Here is a 17,839-nt window from a genome sequence, read left to right on the forward strand (position 1 = left end):
CCACACCATACATGGTAGAAAGACTACAGAATTTTATAGACCAAGGTAAAACATTAGAAGCAACTAAAAAGAAATGCTATAAACAAAGGAAAAAAGAAACAAAGGGAGAATATTTATAATAGGGAGATGATTAATATATGAAATGCTTTTAATCAATAAGAAAAAAAGTTTAACAGAAAAAATATAAACATGCAATGGTCAAGAACTGTATGAAAGATATCCAATTTGCACCAGTCTTTTAATATGCAAATTGAAATTTCCACACAAACGAGCACAGATTTAAAAATTAGACTGCCAGTAACTATAGTTAGAAAAATTAGGGGCAAGGAGCATGCTCATAGTCTTGGCTGGAATGTAAACTACAATCTTTTAGAAGTCAACTTAGTTAAACATTTATCAAAAATTTAATGCGTATGCTCCTCTATCCAGCAATACTACTTCAAGGAGTTGCCCGAATTACAAGACATTGGCAATTAGGTTAGGTTACATTTGTAGGATATGATGCCATCTTTTTAAGAGGTGCTGATAAACAAAACATGAACCCGGCATAAAATTAAACATACTTTAGTAAGCACTTAGCTGAATTCTTTATGGCATGAACTCATTATTTTTTTTTTAAGATATATACTTGTAGAGGAAAAAAAACTTAGAAAGTTACATACAATAAATGATATCAATTTGTGTGTAGGTGGCGGAGGAGCTTTAAGAGCTGGTGGTGGGGAGATAACTTTTGTTGTTTTTTTAAATCATAACTACCTCCCTTAAAGCAGCTAAAGAAAAGGTGGCTTTTCTTCCTAAAGAGTCAAACTGATGCGACTGAGCACAGAGCCTCGATTTACGTTTCACTCACGGCTGTAAATTTTGTACCCCTGAAGCGAGAGACTGATGAGGCACCACAGAGTCGCAGCTCATCGACCATTCCCGCCAGTCTAGGACTGATTTTCACACTCAGAAGGACTCCTCTAACGGGTGCCGGAACATAACAAAATGGCCAGGACTCCAGCTTACGCCTATCTGCTGGGCCAACGAAGCGCTGCGCTCCTGCCCCGCCCCCATGCCCGCATCCTCCAATGGATGTTCCGGGTGGGGCGGGTTTCGTGCAGTGCACGGACAGGATTGGCTTTACAGTCTCTCCGCCCAGGCAGCAGGAGGGCAGCGTGATGACGTATCAACAAGGGGCGCGGGGGCGTAGCGCGCGCTACCAGACGCGGCAGTATTAAACGGCTCCAGGCGCGGCTAGCTGTTAGAGGCTTCCTTCGTCTCAGGCGTTCATAGTCGTGTTCCGCCTCTCGCTGTCATCCTCTGAAGCCTAAGCCGGCTACACTTTCCTCAGTCCTTCTACTAGCCGTGTCATTGCGACTCCGCCACCATGTTCGAGGCGCGCCTGGTCCAGGGCTCCATCTTGAAGAAAGTGCTGGAGGCGCTTAAGGATCTCATCAACGAGGCCTGCTGGGACATCAGCTCAAGTGGCGTGAACCTGCAGAGCATGGACTCGTCTCATGTCTCCTTGGTGCAGCTAACCCTTCGCTCCGAGGGCTTCGACACTTACCGCTGCGACCGCAACTTGGCCATGGGCGTGAACCTCACCAGGTGAGCTCCAAAGCCTCGGACATCCGGGCCATGGTCCACTCCTACCTCAGGCTCTTGGCGCGAGCTCCTACGAGCCGGGCCCTCATTGGCTGGCGTGGGCCATCTGCGTCTTCTCATTGGCCTGCTGCGGAGTTGGGGGGCGGGTGGCGGGACCCAGCAGAGCGCGCGGTTTGCAAAGCCCGCGCTGGCTGCCGCGCGAACTGCGAACCGGCAGTTTTCCGCGCCAAAGTCACAAAGCGGGTGGTGGCGGGAAAATGATGGACTTTACGGTGCCAGGAAAAGACTGTTGCAGAACGCTTTGGTCATTACGTGCAGGCGACTTGGATGAGAAACCTTGGACCTGGTTGACTTAAAGTGCTTTATAGTGTATCCTAGTTCAGTCACCCTATCTAGGGACCAGAGTATTTTTTTTATTACTGCAAAGTTGCGGTGAGCACCCTAAGATCCTGGACTTGAAAATTTTCTCCAGGGCAGTGGCGTTCAACTTTTGAACTACACATGTTTAAATCTTAAAGCTTATGATAAATACCGTGTTATATGATAAACACCCATAGTACATGCAGTGTACTTTAATAGGTTTATTAGATCATTTTTAAAGATAATTGCCCGATAATTTACTTCACCCACCCGAAATTCATAAAATATTGTCCTTTTATTTATCCAGAAGTGAAACTGCTCTTGGTATGTTGTGGGCCTTTTGGGTATCAATACTGCCAGATTGCATTCCAAAGTGTCTGGACCGGTTTGCATATCCCTCGTGCAGTACGTTTTCCAAACTCACCAATCTGACAGATGGCGTACTGGTTAAGGGTTTCCCTGGTGGCTCACTTGTAAAGCATCACTTTGCCAATGCAGGAGATGAGGGTTCGATCCCTGGGTGGAGAAGATCCCCTGGAGAAAGAAATGGCAACCCACTCCAGTATTCTTGCCTGGGAAATCTCATGGACAGAGGACCCTGATAGGCTGCAGTCCAGGAGACACCACTTAGGGTCTAAACAACAGCAACTAATGGTTAAAAGTGGTAACTCCTAATTTTATTTTATTTTTTATTTTTTTTTCCATGTTCCTTTATATTTTATTTACCATAAACACTAAGAGAATACAGCAAACACTGGAGAAAGGCGTTTTAATAATTTTGATGTAAAGTTTATTAACACTTAAAGTTATGCTTGCTCCCCCCACCCCAATTCAACATGCAGGTATCATTTATTTCCAGATGCAGTGATTGTAGAGCATTACATTCTCTTGAAAGTTTTATAACAGAGTATCCTTGGCCTGTAACTTAAAACAATTTCATAAACTATGTGTAATCATGGTATAATAACATCATTCAAAGAGTTCCCCAAATGACTACATTCACACAATATTAATGTTAAAGTCTTGAGTTTTTAAAACATCATTTCAATAAGTCAAACCACAGAAACCCAGGTTCTAGTTTTAAATGTGTTTATGAATTTTAATTCCATTAGAAAACTAACGATCTTGAGAAGATGGTGTTGATTAAAACCCTTTGTCTTCTCTGTTCTAGCATGTCCAAAATACTAAAATGTGCTGGCAATGAAGACATCATTACCTTAAGAGCTGAAGATAACGCGGACACGTTGGCACTAGTATTTGAAGCTCCAAGTAAGTCCACCCTTCTACTGAGTTATGGTAGAGGAAACTAAAATGCAGTGTCAGTATTTCCCAAGTCTGATGATTGTAAAATATACCTCTTAGTTGTAAACTTACATATTTTTCTTCATATTTGCTTTTGGTAGATCAGGAAAAGGTTTCAGACTATGAAATGAAGTTAATGGATTTAGATGTTGAACAGCTTGGAATTCCAGTGAGTATCACAAGTTTCTGATTGAGCATGCTGTACAGTCATGATAGTTACATAACATATATTTATATAATAATTTAAAGCCTACTTCCTAATAGAACTTTTCTATATATCTGCTCATGTATATTCCAGAGTAGGGTATTTAGACTGGCATATTTGTCATTTTATTAAATTATGGTGTTCTGCAGTGGCTCATTGGTTTGAATTCATTGCTGCCAAGGACATATTTGCATTAACCTCTGCATCTTTTAAAAAAATTATTATTATTCCTAGAGTGCTTGGTTTTTATTGAAAGATTTTAAAGCTATTTTAGCAGAAATTCATTATGGTTAGGTTTTATCAACATCGAAAGAAGATGTGTTCAGATGTTTACAATGCCTAACATGCTCTTGTTTTGGAAAGCAAACCTATTTGTGCTGTTACCATTTGAATGCCATATCCTAATGTCTTCTTGATTTAGACTCCTATAGAGTGATTAGATGGAGGCTCTTGTTCCCTGGATAGTGCATTTACTTTTTTAAAAGTTTAAGTTCTAATTGGTTTCTTAGTATGATTATTCTTATACTTTTTTATATCTGCATTTTTTTTTAGTAGAATGTTAAGAAATTGCACAATGAGTGATATTTCAGAGTAATCAGAAAATCTTGAATTCTGAGTTCTTGTTTAGATGTTGAATCTTCAAGAAGTGAGGGTCCCAAATCTTTCATTCCCATGACCTTTACATGTCTTTGTTTTATAGGAACAAGAGTATAGCTGTGTAGTAAAGATGCCTTCTGGTGAATTTGCACGTATATGCCGAGATCTCAGTCACATTGGAGATGCTGTTGTAATTTCCTGTGCAAAAGATGGAGTGAAATTTTCTGCAAGTGGAGAACTTGGAAATGGAAATATTAAGTTGTCACAGACAAGTAATGTTGATAAAGAGGAGGAAGCTGTAAGTAGTTTTTAAGTAAACAAAATACTTTGAAGAATTACACCAGGTTATGTCCTAGTCTGCTAAGGCTACTGCAACAAAATACCATAGACTGAGTGGCTTATAAACAACAAAAGTTTATTGAAGCTGGCAGATTTGGTGTCTGTTGAGGGCCTGCTTCTTCATTTAAGAAGACAGCAGCCTCCTTAACCTGGTGAAAGGGGTAGGGGAGTTCTCTGGGGTCTCTAAAAGGCACTAATCCCATTCATGAGGGCTCTGCCTTCTTAACCTAAGCACCTCCCAAAGTCCCCTCCAATAACATCATATTGGAAATTTGGTTTTAGTATGAATTTGATGGGGGGTGGACACAAACATTCGGTCCATAGCAAGGTAATTACTAAGATTAAAGAAAGCTCTAAAGAAAAACAGTTTGCATCTTCAAGTAACTGATTTGTGAGAATTGAAAGACACTTTTGAAATCTGCAACTGATCTATAAATGCCATATAACTTAAATTTGTGAGAAGGGAACGCAAATTCATTGCAACCTTTATAAAACTACAGAACAATGAGTTTGTGTATCAGTCCCACACATACTCTATATGATTGGGAGGCTACCCTTGGCTTTCTGGGGGTATTTACTATGTTTTTACCAAATAATTAAGCAATTCAATAAAAGGATCTGGTTGGGGTGAAAATCTAGCTCTTATGTAATCCTTATATATTAACTTTAAAATAAAGAGTCTAAATATATATATATATATGTAATAAATATATATTAGTAACAAAACTCCTGGAGCTAACTCTTTTATTCTAAATTACATCTCATTTCCTTGCCAATCTTGAGTTTTGCTTTTCTCTCAGTAGTTCAGTGGTTAGGACTCCATTCTTTACTGATGAGGCTATGTGTTCAATCCCTGGTCTGGGAACTAAGATCTTGCAAGCTGTGAGGCACAGCCAGAAATTTCAAAAGTTCACACGATGAATATCTTACTATTATTATAGTATAAACATTTTATAACATCTAAGAAAATTTATGTTAAGGAATTTTTCAGTGTTCTGCTTCCCTTGTTATTTCAATTTATTTGAATCAAGATTTTTAATAGGGTCCATACATTACAGTTCATTGGGATGTGCTTCTTAGGTTTCTTTTAATCCATTGTTTCTCCAGTTTCCATTTCCTTCTCTCCATTACAATTTCATTTGTTGAAGAAACTAAGTCATTTGTTATCAAATTTCCCAAAGTCTGGATTTTGCCCACTGAGTTCCTTATGTCAGTTAATATGTTCTTCAAATCCATTTTCTGATAGATACAGCTCTAGGGGCTTGATGATTTTCAAGGTGTTTTGTTTGGAGGTGGGAGAAGGAGAACATTTTATAGGTAATGGTGTGTCCCTCTATAGGAGACATGAGGTATTTGGATATCTTTGTGATTTTTATCAGCCATAATAAATTTCGTCTATAATCATTAAGTCCTTAGGGTTTGCAGAATTGTAATATATTAATATATTTTATTCCTTTGTTTATTAGCTGATTATTTTTTAATGTATACTATAAATGAATGGATTGCAGTTTTCTTAATGTTGTTCAGTATAATGACTCTTGTTTTCTCCCTAAGGTTGCCATAGAGATGAATGAACCAGTTCAGCTAACTTTTGCACTGAGGTACCTGAACTTCTTTACAAAAGCCACTCCACTGTCTCCTACAGTAACACTTAGTATGTCTGCAGATGTACCCCTTGGTAAGATAATAAACTTGTTCAGTGTTGGTTTTGTAGGTAGTGTATGTGGTACTTCTCAATAATTAACTATGTTCTCCTGTTTTCTTTCAGTTGTAGAGTATAAAATTGCTGATATGGGACATTTAAAGTACTATTTGGCTCCCAAGATCGAGGATGAAGAAGGATCTTAGACATTCTTAAAATTCAAGAAATGAAACTAAGCTCTTTGAGAACTGCTTCTGAGATGCCAGCACACACTTAAGTCTTTTTTGTCTTTGTACCTCTGAGTACATATGTAGATAATGTTTTCTGTAAATAACTTTTTTTTCTCCATTCTCTACAACTTGTTTAAAGAAAAGTGCAAAGTCAAATCTGGTCTTGTTAACTGAGTAATACTTCTGCCTTACCTAGGAATAATCCTTATAGTTTTTATAAACAAAAGAGTTTTGACTCTAATAAATGTGTTTTAAGTATCGTTTTCAATTTAAATAAAAGTCATTTGAATTTAAGCATCATCACAGGACAGTGCCTTCATTTGGACTACAATGATTGCAAATATCCTAAACAAGTTAAATTCAAGCAGCTCTTTCATGTAACTGCTCTATTTTTTGTCTAAAGTATTCCAAATACAGCAAGTATTTTGGGGTGATTGATTTGCCAAACTTACTTTGGTATTCTGACTTGAGCTCAAGAAATGAAGAGAGAGTAGAACACATAATACTTTATATTAGCAGAAACTAACACTTTACAGAAGCTTAATGTTTGCAAAGTTCAATGGCCTTTATAAGGTCACTTACAGCGTTGTAGGGCAGTGTTTTTTTTAGCCTAGGGAGCCTTGTACAGGAGTCTTGGAAGTGTTAGTAGATCTGTGATAGGTCCCAAGAAGTTATGTTTATGCAAAAAGTTTTTCTAGTGTAAGTAGACTTTTGGGAGGGGCAGGGGGGACTTATTCCCTTGAAGGATGAAAATGGTTTACATGGATGTCAGGAGTCAACCAAGAAAGTGAAAAAGGCCCAGCAATAATTGTGCTACAAAGTCACATATTAAATTCTAGTTATCCGTTGGTAGAACTCACTGTATCCAGTAGATAAATTACCTTCCTGGTGTGTTAGGGAAGGAGACTGACAGCAGAGGGGCCTGGTGAAGTTTTTGGAGTGAAAAAAATGTTTTATCTACACTGGTGATGTCTCCACTGCATTTGTCAAAAAAACTAACCCAATTGTACTTTATATGTAAATTATACTTCAATAAAGCTTGACATTTTAAAGAGTTTTATGTATTGCAAAATGTCCCTTGTGGGCAGCCCTCTTAATGGGGCATGGCCTGAAGATGTGCAGGAAACTGAAGCACAAGAATGTAGGGTGCTACTCCAGAGTAGTGGGTGAGGTAGACGGCGGCAGACACCGCTGCGCAGACCCCGGGCAAGGCGGCCTTGCCTGGGCACACGGAGACCTGGCAGCTCCAGCTTTCTGGAGCTTCGTCAGCTCGGCTTCTGCGTTTCGCAGCGCCACTGAGCTCCCTTCACTGCTCAGGGGGCCGGAAAGAAACACGTGGCCGGGTAGCCCTGGGCCTGACTGACCCAGGCGGCGCCGCTACCTAGGAACCCACCGGCCCCGGCGGAAATGGTGGACAGCCAGCCCGGACTGCAGAGCCTTAGGAAACCCCACGGGGCGCGCTCCGCTTGCGCAGCGCTAAGACCCGACGACTTGTGCGGGCCGCTGAAAAGAAAGCGGGCTAGAAACCGAAGAAAGTAAAATGAGAAGGCGTCGCCCCCGTTGACGCCACGTCCGGCCTGCAACCTCCAAAACACACGCCATTTCCGGCGTCTAGCCGGTCGAGGCCGGGTGGCAGTTGGGGGATGTCTCGGGCGCTCCAGCTGCCAACCGTGAGCGAGCTGTCCGCGCTCGGGCCCCGGATAAAGCGTGCGTGCTCGCTGGGCGGGAGCGGAAGCGGAAGCGCTCGCCTCAGGCTTGCGGCGCGGCCCAGACTGCGTTCTCCGCCGGTCAAGGCTGGAGTCCTCCGTGTGGAGCATTCACCCTCCCGGGGCACGGCTGGCCGCTTTCCTGAAAGCAGATATTTCCATCTAAATTCACGTCAGTTCTTATTTCTCTTGTTGGCTGGGTCTGGAAGCGGACAGGGACGTAGTGTGGAGAGGCGCGTAGTGCGAAGCTGTATGCTAAGTGCTATGCTTTAAAAATTCTTGCAGCATTCAAGTGCTGAAGAAATTTTGGGATTCCGGTGAGGCTGGTAAAAAAAGCCTGTTGGGCAGGTACTCAGAAAACATTGCTTTACATTTTTCCTTTTCCCTCTTTTAGAATTCTTACTCTGCTACCAATAAGCAGTCGTCTGGTGTTTCTCACGCCATGCCTGTTTTTATGTTTTGATGCAGTGTATGAATAGTTACGGAGAAGGCAATGGCATCCCACTCCAGTACTCTTGCCTGAAAAATCCCATGGATGGAGGAGCCTGGTAGGCTGCAGTCCATGGGGTCGCTAAGAGTCGGATACGACTGAGCGACTTCACTTTCACTTTTCACTTTCATGCATTGGAGAAGGAAATGGCAACCCACTCCAGTACTCTTGTCTGGAAAATCCCATGGATGGAGGAGCCTGGTGGGCTGCAGTCCATGGGGTCGCTAAGAGTCGGACACGACTGAGCGACTTCCCTTTCACTTTTCACTTTCATGTATTGGAGAAGGGAATGGCAACCCACTCCAGTGTTCTTGCCTAGAGTCCCGGGGACGGGGGAGCCTGGTGGGGTCGCACAGAGTCGGACACGACTGAAGTGACTTAGCAGTAGCAGTAGCATGAATAGTTAATGACAGTATGTAAACTTTTAAAGACTGATACAAATCACAGGTGATTAAATGCTCTCAAAACCCCCCACTTATTGGTAGTTTGGACTTAAAGTTTTATAGAATTAAATTTAGATTATCGTGTAATAAGGATCACAACACTTAAAAACAGTTTTTGACATAATTTGATCTAACCATTTTTGAAAAGCATATAAGAGCACACTTTTATTTTTTCAGTACTTGATTTCTGCATCATTACAAAATTACTAAAAAGGAACAGGAGCGTTTAGCACCAGTTCCTTTATAATGCTAATTAGGTTGTCTGCAGGCCACTTAAAACAGCTCATTCATTCAGAATTAAGTATATATAAAGCGCTTAGATATGTTTCACTTTTAGAAATCAAGTAACTTGATGATCAAAATAGGTTTACTTGTTTCATTCACATAACTTTGTGATTTTATAGAGGAAAAGTACAGGAATTACAAATGTTTTTCAATTTAATCTTATATACTTTTAAGCTGGTGACGTAATAGCCACGATTTCATTATAGGAGTCAACTTTGACTAGTTTGAACAAAAACCAAGTATTTATTCAGAGTTTTTTTGTTTTGTTTTTGATGTAGCTGAAGAAGTAATTTGGAAAGTGAAATTGCTACTTTCAGTGCTTGGGCTGAAGCAGTGCATTCATGCTCAGTCACTTCAGTTGTGTTAGACTCTTTGCGACCCCATGGACTATAGCCTGCCAGGCTCCTCTGTCCATGAGATTCTCTAGGCAAGAATACTGGAGTGGGTTGCTGTGCCCTCTTCCAGGGGAATCTTAACCAACCTGGGGACTGAACTTGGGTTTCCTCCATTGGACTCTACAGCTGAGCCAACAAGGAAGCCCTCTGGGGTGGAGCAGAGAGACAAGCAAATCAGAGGACACTGGTGTAATACTGGTAGCCAATAACTTATCCAAATTTACAAGAACTTTTACAGATCTTTTGTGTTAAACGGATGATATCCATCAGAGGGAAATAGGCAAAATGCTGATGTGAATGTATTTCATTTCTCACCCTCTCTCTTCTGTCCTAGTCAAATAAGAGAATCACTTGAGTATATGCTCCTCTTGCTTTTTGTGGAAGCAGGGATGGGGGGACAGGCAGTACTGTAGCAGAATGGTTGAAATGTCAGATGGATTTAAGTGACCACTGTTTCACCTACTCTCTTGTGACTTTGAAAAAATTAGGAGGCAGAAAAACATTAATGGCAAAATAAATATGAAGTCTGGTTCTTGGCAAATGTCTTGATTCTTATTCTACCAGGAGAAACTAGAGTGGAGGCATAATGAGAATGTTTTCATGTCAAAGGAATATCAGGCTCTAAGAACAATGGAGCTTAAATCGCCAAATGCTAGTATAACACGGCAGCCCAGAACTCCAGTATGTATAACAAACACATTATTGTAGCCTGCAGACAATAATACTTTTCTTTGTTTTCATACTGTAGCTGTGTCAGCGTGTTATGATGCCGTCTCGTACCAACCTGGCTACTGGAATTCCCAGTAGCAAAGTGAAATACTCAAGACTCTCTAGTACGGATGATGGCTACATTGACCTTCAGGTAAATGCAGAAAGGACCTGATGAGATTAGCTGGCTCTGTTGATGCTAAGTTAGCAGGGAGACTGTTTTTGATCAGATCCAGGTTTTGCTGATTGTTCCTAGGGTTTAGAGGGAGCAGGAAAGAAACTGCTGAGACTCTCACCCATAGCCTGCAGAAAGAGGGACCTTGGCAGAGCAGTTTCAAACCAATATAAATATTGTCCATTTTGGAGAAATTTTAGTTGTAATGCCAGAGTCTAATAGTTGCAAATTTTATTTCGTTTATCTGGAAGTAATCAGATTATCTTGTTAAGTAGAATTTTTTAAAGACTGTGTTACCAGTTTGTTTACACTTCAGTCAAAACCAGTTCATCTTTTAAGGGAGAAACTCACTGCTAAAGCCAGCAGATTGTGGGAATCTTCCTTCTTTCCTGATGTCATGAGATCCAATTTATTAAAGGTATTCTTTGTGGCAAACAGTAAGTAAAACAGAGAATATTTTTTGAATGTGTGTCCTTCCTGATCATTGTTTATAAAGTACTTAAGGGTGTAGCATCTCTTTTTGGCCGCTTCCCTTTAGACTAGACTATTTTAGGTGGAACTAAGATCAAAGAAGTAGCAGGAACCCCATCCTTTTAAATAAGTATCAGTATAAAGAAATCAATTATTCTTTGTACTTTTGGGACCCACACTTAAAAGAGAGAGTTTTTTGGGTTTTTTTTTAAAGCAGGTTGGAAAAGCTTCCAGTCAGTTTGGTCACACACAAACATGAGCCAAACCTTAGAAATTTGTCTTTGAATGTTTTAACCTTGAATTGAACTTGTTAATAAGGCAGGTTACTTGCTCGGTGGGTCAGGCAACTAATGCTTCAGAAAAGGTTGTTTTTAAAACCCTTGACCAGATCCCAGCTTAACTTTGAATTCCAGAAATCATTTTTTTCTTCCTTACTTTTCCAGAGCTTGATGTTCACTTTTAATCCCTATAGATTAGTACATTCTTCCATGTGCAAAGGCATGTTTATTAAAAACATGTGTAACATGAAGTGTCTTGTTTTTGTAAGAAAATGATTTTTTTAACAGTACAGTGAGTGGTCTGTGGAATGAGACTAGAACTAGAAAAAATAACATTCTGCTGAGATTTCCTTACTCGAGTTATTGTTAGAGCAATAACTGGAGCTTCCTCTCCTGCAGTCCTTTTCCTTTCTCTCCCAGAGCTGCAGTGGGTGGTAGGACTTTTCAAGACACACTAAGATTGATTTTTCTTATCCTCCCTGCTTTAAAGTATCTGAGTCCTGTATATTCATAATGCTCTTCTTTGTCTTTTTTTGTTTGTTTCTCTTCCAGTTTAAGAAAAGCCCTCCTAAGATCCCATATAAGGCCATTGCGCTTGCTACAGTGCTGTTTTTGATTGGCGCCTTTCTCATTATCATAGGCTCCCTCCTGCTGGCAGGCTATATCAGCAAAGGGGTAAGCTGAGGGGCTTGTGGGATTTCCAGAAGATGTTTAAAATGTCAGCCACTCTGTTGTCTTCTATCTAGTACAGCATATTTCATCAGAAAGAAGAAAAGGTGGTTTTTGTTTTTGTTTTAAGATTTTGTTCTCAGATAACAAGATGCTTCTTCCTTTGAGCCTCAACAAACTTCTCTCACAGATCCTATGAGGTGGGTGTGGCAGGTGGGCAGATTTTCCCTCTTGAGATGTGGGCAATTTTCCTACCATCATAGTTTGGAACAGCACAGCTGAGTCTAGCACTGAGGATTACTGAGTGATAAAGTTTATAACTGGAGTGGGATGCTATTATTGTAACTTTGCAGTGCCACAGACATACAACCGTAGTTAGTGTTTGGGCAGAAGCAGTGAGGATTGTATAGGTCTGGGGCCACTGACCAAGCCAAGACTTTTGGCTCATGGCCCAGATCTTTCTTAAATTGGATTTGGTTGAAGTTCCTGTTGAGCTTCAGTATGATACCTTAGAAACCTAAAGTGGTTTTTGGTGGTTCTTTCTCTTGGATTGTATAGCAGTGGCAGTGTTAGTCTCTCAGTCATGTCCAGCTCTTTGTGACCCCATGGACTGTAGCCCACCAGGCTGTTCTGTCTGTGGATTTCTCCAGGCAAGAATACTGGAGGATATTCTTCTCCAGGTGATTTTCCCAACCCAGAGATTGAACTGGGGTCTCCTTCATTGTAGGCAGATTCTCTACCATCTGAACCACCAGGGAAGCCCAATACAGATGCTTATACACAGCATCTAAACTAATATTGACCATAGTTCACATCTGATCTTCCACACACACCAGACCAGGGGATGATGGTCACATTGCTTTGTATAGGGAACACAGCAAAGAGCTAAAACTCTGGGCATTATCCCTGGAATTAGGAATAGTAGACTGTCCCAATAAAATGGCTGCACATGGCTTTTGAGATGTATATAAATTTACTTTAGCTGTGTCGCAATTTGTCTTTAGCTATTTTAAAAGTATCATGTGGCTACCAGAGGCTTACTTAGTGCTGTCTAAATTTGAACATTGAACTTCAGGACTGTGCCTTCAGTTAACTTTATTAATGACGTAAAAATTGAGAGTGGAGGTGAGATCACAAATAGCACTTCACCTTGTATGATTTATAAAAGACTATAAGTAAGGATAAAGGTGTTAACTAAGAAAATCACTTATTAGATTGTTTTGGTTTTTGGTTTGGTTTGGGGTTTTTTCACTTCTTATTGCAGACATTTCAAACAAAACAGAAGTAGATGAAATAACATAATGAACCCCCAGTATATATCCGCAGTTGAACATCAACAGTTAGTGACCTTTTGTTTCATCTATATCCCCAACTTTTTTTCCTATGTATACTAAAGCAAATACCAGATTTACATTTTGCTGGTAAATTATTAAGCGTGCGTCTTCAGTATGCCTCTCTAACAGTTTTTACACAGATCTAGGGGTATTGTCTTAATACAATTTACCTTGTTTTTCTATTCCCCTTTTTCTTGCGTACTGATAGATTTAGGAACTTGCTTAGATTTAGACCTACTGTAGTTTTCTTTTAGAAAGAATATTTCATAGGGATGCTGTGCGTTTGCTATTACACATGGGTTCTCAAAGCCTTTAATAGTTTTCTTGCTTTCTGGCTCAGCATGTTATCCCAGGCCCATCTGTATATTCCCTGTCCCCCAACTTTTAAACAGCCATTTCACTAAGGAGCTGTGGTTTCTTTATGGGAAGTAGATTTAGAGCTCACAAACTGGGCATGAATGATGCCATTACTATTGGTTTTCATTTTTTCTAGGCTTTTTCAGAGACAGAATTAGGAAATAGGTATCCTTTAGAAAACAGGGAAATATTGTATAGACATTGACCTGACCAAAAAGTTCTTCTGGGTTTTTCCAAAACATCTTACAAAAAAACCTAAATGAACTTTTTGGCCAATCTAATATGTCATAATAGCTATAGTATTAGATATTTCCCATGCAAGTTTAAGATTACAGTTTGAAGTTAATTTCTTTGCTTTTAGGTATGTATGTCTATCCCAATGATATTGAAATAATTTCTTCATGCCTTATTTGACATTAAATAGTTTAAAAGTAATAGGAGAAGGAAATGGCAATCCACTCCAGTATTCTTGCCTAGAGAATCCCAGGGACAGAGGAGCCTGGTGGGCTGCCGTCTGTGGGGTCGCACAGAGTCAGACACGACTGATGCGACTTAGTAGCAGCAGCAGCAGCAGTTTAAGAGTAACAGCAATATTAATGCTAAGTAAAAGAAGGCTGAACGCACTGTAAGTTTTCTTAGCAACTCTTTTAATCCTTGGGATATATCTCCTTAGGGATGTACAGTCGAAATCCTGAAAAAAATAAACAGAAAAGTAGAAAATGTAAGAGTGAAAGTGAAGTCGCTCAGTCATGTCTGACTCTTTGCGACCCCATGGACTGTAGCCCACCAGGCTCCTCCGTCCATGGGATTTTCCAGGCAAGAGTACTGGAGTGGGTTGCCATTTCCTTCTCCAGAGAAAATGTAAAATAATAGAAATAGCACCAACTATGTCAAATGTGAAAGTTGTAGACCATCATTTTTAATGTTCAAATAATCCCCTTCAAAAGTTCTCTTCCTTTGGTTTTAAGCTTGCATTTATCATCATTGTGTGCCAGCTGGGGCTACTTCCTTTACATGTATCAATCACTTCATTTAATTTCCACTGTAACCATATGAGGTAAATAATCCTCTTTCAGTTTTGAATGAAGCAGCCTGTCAATATCTGTTAAAAGCAGATCTTTATAGATTGTGTTGTGGTGGTTTAGTCGCTCAGTCGTGTCCGACTATTGTGACCCCATGGACAGTAGCCTGCCAGAATCCATGGGATTCTCCAGGCAAGAATACTGGAGTGGGTTGCCATTTCCTTCTCCAGGGGATCTTCCCAACCCAGGAATCAAACCCAGGTCTCCTGCATTGCAGGCAGATTCTTTACCAACTGAGCTACGAGGGAAACCCAGACTGTGTTATAATAAGGGACGAAAAACAAGGCACAGAGTTTGGTATACTCACAACTAAAAACTTTAAAGGAGTAAAAGTTAGCCAAAATATCTGTGGATGAACATGAATAATTTCTTTATAATTTTAGTACTTTGCAATTTTTCAGCAATTGTTAAAGAGACAAAGAGATATAAACATTTTATCTTGGTAGTGTACTTCCCAAAGCTCTGAAAAGTATATGATAACTGATTTATGAATTGGACCCATGACTTTATTTTAAAATTTAGTAACTTGCGTGGTAGTAATGTTTGCTTCCTTCTGCCACCAGGGGGCAGACCGGGCCGTTCCTGTCCTGATCATTGGCATCCTAGTGTTCCTGCCAGGATTTTACCACCTGCGCATCGCCTACTATGCATCCAAAGGCTACCGGGGATACTCCTATGATGACATTCCAGACTTTGATGACTAGCACCCACCCCAGCACTGAAGAAAAGAGTCACAGATGGAACTAAGCCCAGCTTTAAGACATTGAGCAAAAACTATGACTAAGGACTAAGGAGTTCTGCAGTTTGCCAATGTTTAACAAAACAGTGGACAGATTTTATGGGTCCATCCTGAAAGATGTTAACTAAGCTCACAAGTAACTGTCATTTGGGCATTCTCTTATTTTTCATTTTCTGGCCCTGGCAAAAAGCTCCTGACAAAGTTTTTCTGAATGAATATGCATCATGGGAGAGTAGCAATTAATTGTATGGGAAAGTGGGAGGTTATTCTGTAGTGGAAAGTGTTCTGCCACCACCCTTTTTAGAGTTGAGCATTCTTTTAAATAGTCCTCATGGTCAGAATGTTCTTATGGCAAATGGAAGAATGCGCTATGTCAGATTTCCTATTACTAAGTAATTTATTTTGAAAGTAAGTGTCTTCTCCCCATACTCTTTAACTTTGTGTTCCAGTGGAAGACCTTGACACAATCAAATATCAGTGTGGTGCATCTATAATATTTTTTACTTGCTTTCTTATTAACAACAACTAGGAATTTTTTAAACCTCAAAGCAAATTTTCAAGATGTAAACACTCTTCTCTGTACACCAATCCTTGGCCAGCTCTGATCTGGCCTACTGATAGGTTGGCCAGCATATAATTTGGATCATTCTGTCCTGTGTAGATCAAAATGTTCTTATATCATACCATTATGGACTAGACTTTTGGCTGCTTCCTAAGGAAAAAATGTAGACGAATGGTTATTATTTACAGTTTATAATCCCATTGTTGACACCTTGTATTAATGTCATTCTGCTGAAGATTTTAAGAATTGGCCTGGATCTCTAGAGGACTGGACTGCCTTAGCTTGATCTGCCTCCTAGCTTGCAAAAAGTGACTTGTATTCAAAAGAAATTAAAATGTCAAAATCTAAATCCTAGACTTAAAAATTAATTTTAACCTACTTTAGAAAACAGTTTAATGATTATATGTCTTTGATCCCAATCCCCAGGACAGCCTTCAGTTTTAGTTAACTAGCATTGTGCTTAGACTGCTTTCTAGTCATTGTTTTATTCTGAAGTCAGAGCTGTGGTTTTTCCAGTAGTCATGTATGCATGTGAGAGTTGAACTGTAAAGAAAGCTGAGTGCCGAAGAATTGATGCTTTGGAACTGTGGTGTTGGAGAAGACTCTTGAGAATCCCTTGGACTGTGAGGAGATCCAACCAGTCTATCTTAAAGGAAATCAGTCCTGAATATTCATTGGAAGGACTGATGCTGAAGCTGAAACTCCAATACTTTGGCCACCTGATGCGAAGAACCAACTCATTGGAAAAGAACCTGATGCTGGGAAAGATCGAAGGTGGGAGGAGAAGGGGATGACAGAGGATGAGTTGGTTGGGTGGCATCACTGATGTGATGGACATGAGTTTGAGTAGGCTCCAGGAGTTGGTGATGGACAAGGTGGCCTGGCATGCTGCAGTCCATGGGGTCGCAAAGAGTTGGACATGACTGAACAGCTGAACTGAATGAATGGATTTGGATGATTATAAGGCTGGAAGTGCCATTGGCTGCGATTTGAAGGGCTGTAGGTGGAGTGGTGTTAATGGGGAAGATGAGTGCAGCTTTGGATGTATTAAATTTAGATGTCTGTTTGACATCCAAGTGGAAATACTGAGTAGGCAATTGAAATTTGGAGTTTGGGAAGGGAGTCAAAACTATAGTTAGAAATTTGGGAGTCAGTATATCTAAGAGGTGTTACACCCTCACAGTGGGCACAAATGGGGGAAAAAAATCTAGTATGAGACTCAGGAAATGAGGGACAGTGAGAGGGTGACCTGAAGCAGCCACCAAGGTTAGGTGCGTTTGGTAATGGGAGAGTAGGCTGGGGAGTATAGTCGTCTAAAATTCTTGGGCTGTGACAGTGAAAATGTGAGGAGATATATAAAGCTTAGTATCCTTGGCAGTGTTTGCAAAGCTAAGAACCAGAAGGTTTTGGCCAAAGTAAATTATTTGGCCGTTTCTTAAGGGTAATGATAGTGCTAATAAGGGGGGGGGGGGAATAAAAATGGAATGGTGGGGGGAGTAAACAGCCAGTTCCCAAGGTTGTCTAGGTAAGTTTCTTGTATCCTGTTCTAGAAATGTTCTAAGCACTATCTGTATCTGTTTTTCAAAAAAAACTGACTCCCATTCTATAGTTCTATAATTTTTTTCCCTACATACTCAGTTTTGTGTCTCTTTCTATATCCCGGAGATGAGCCACGTTTCTTTTTAATGCACATCGTATGTATAGTTTTCCAAGTTGTGCATGTAGTCCTAGGGTCCTAAGAACAGAGACCATAAAAGTCAGATTCCTGGAGTGGTAGTCATATTTTCAATCCCCTGAGGAGTGATCTTTGCTATTGTATTTGAACATTCAGGTTCATAATCTCATACTGTAGTTGGAATTGTTACAGAAGTATTTTCTATTAA

The 17,839-nt window shown here is 40.2% G+C and overlaps 2 protein-coding genes across 4 annotated transcripts; both read left to right on the forward strand.

Moving 5' to 3' along the window:
* The first annotated feature begins 1,161 nt into the window (after positions 1–1,161).
* PCNA (proliferating cell nuclear antigen) lies at positions 1,162–6,565 on the forward strand. Its single transcript, XM_027559425.1, has 6 exons — positions 1,162–1,590; positions 3,119–3,216; positions 3,351–3,418; positions 4,155–4,349; positions 5,945–6,068; positions 6,159–6,565. Exons 1-6 carry the CDS (start codon positions 1,370–1,372, stop codon positions 6,236–6,238), a joined length of 786 nt encoding a protein of 261 aa, XP_027415226.1. The 5' UTR covers positions 1,162–1,369; the 3' UTR covers positions 6,239–6,565.
* Positions 6,566–7,853: 1,288 nt separating this feature from the next.
* On the forward strand, positions 7,854–16,305 carry TMEM230 (transmembrane protein 230). Of its 3 annotated transcripts, XM_027559427.1 has the most exons (5): positions 7,880–8,140; positions 10,330–10,443; positions 10,804–10,882; positions 11,766–11,888; positions 15,219–16,305. In XM_027559427.1, exons 2-5 carry the CDS (start codon positions 10,421–10,423, stop codon positions 15,357–15,359), a joined length of 366 nt encoding a protein of 121 aa, XP_027415228.1. In that variant the 5' UTR covers positions 7,880–8,140; positions 10,330–10,420; the 3' UTR covers positions 15,360–16,305. The 3 variants fall into 3 exon arrangements, with proteins under 3 accessions (XP_027415227.1, XP_027415228.1, XP_027415229.1); XM_027559426.1 differs by lacking the exon at positions 10,804–10,882 and having other exon boundaries at positions 7,854–8,140; XM_027559428.1 differs by lacking the exon at positions 10,804–10,882 and having other exon boundaries at positions 7,885–8,316.
* Positions 16,306–17,839: the final 1,534 nt, after the last annotated feature.

The sequence above is a fragment of the Bos indicus x Bos taurus genome, chromosome 13 (assembly GCF_003369695.1).
Source record: "Bos indicus x Bos taurus breed Angus x Brahman F1 hybrid chromosome 13, Bos_hybrid_MaternalHap_v2.0, whole genome shotgun sequence".
Taxonomy (NCBI): Eukaryota; Metazoa; Chordata; class Mammalia; order Artiodactyla; family Bovidae; genus Bos; species Bos indicus x Bos taurus.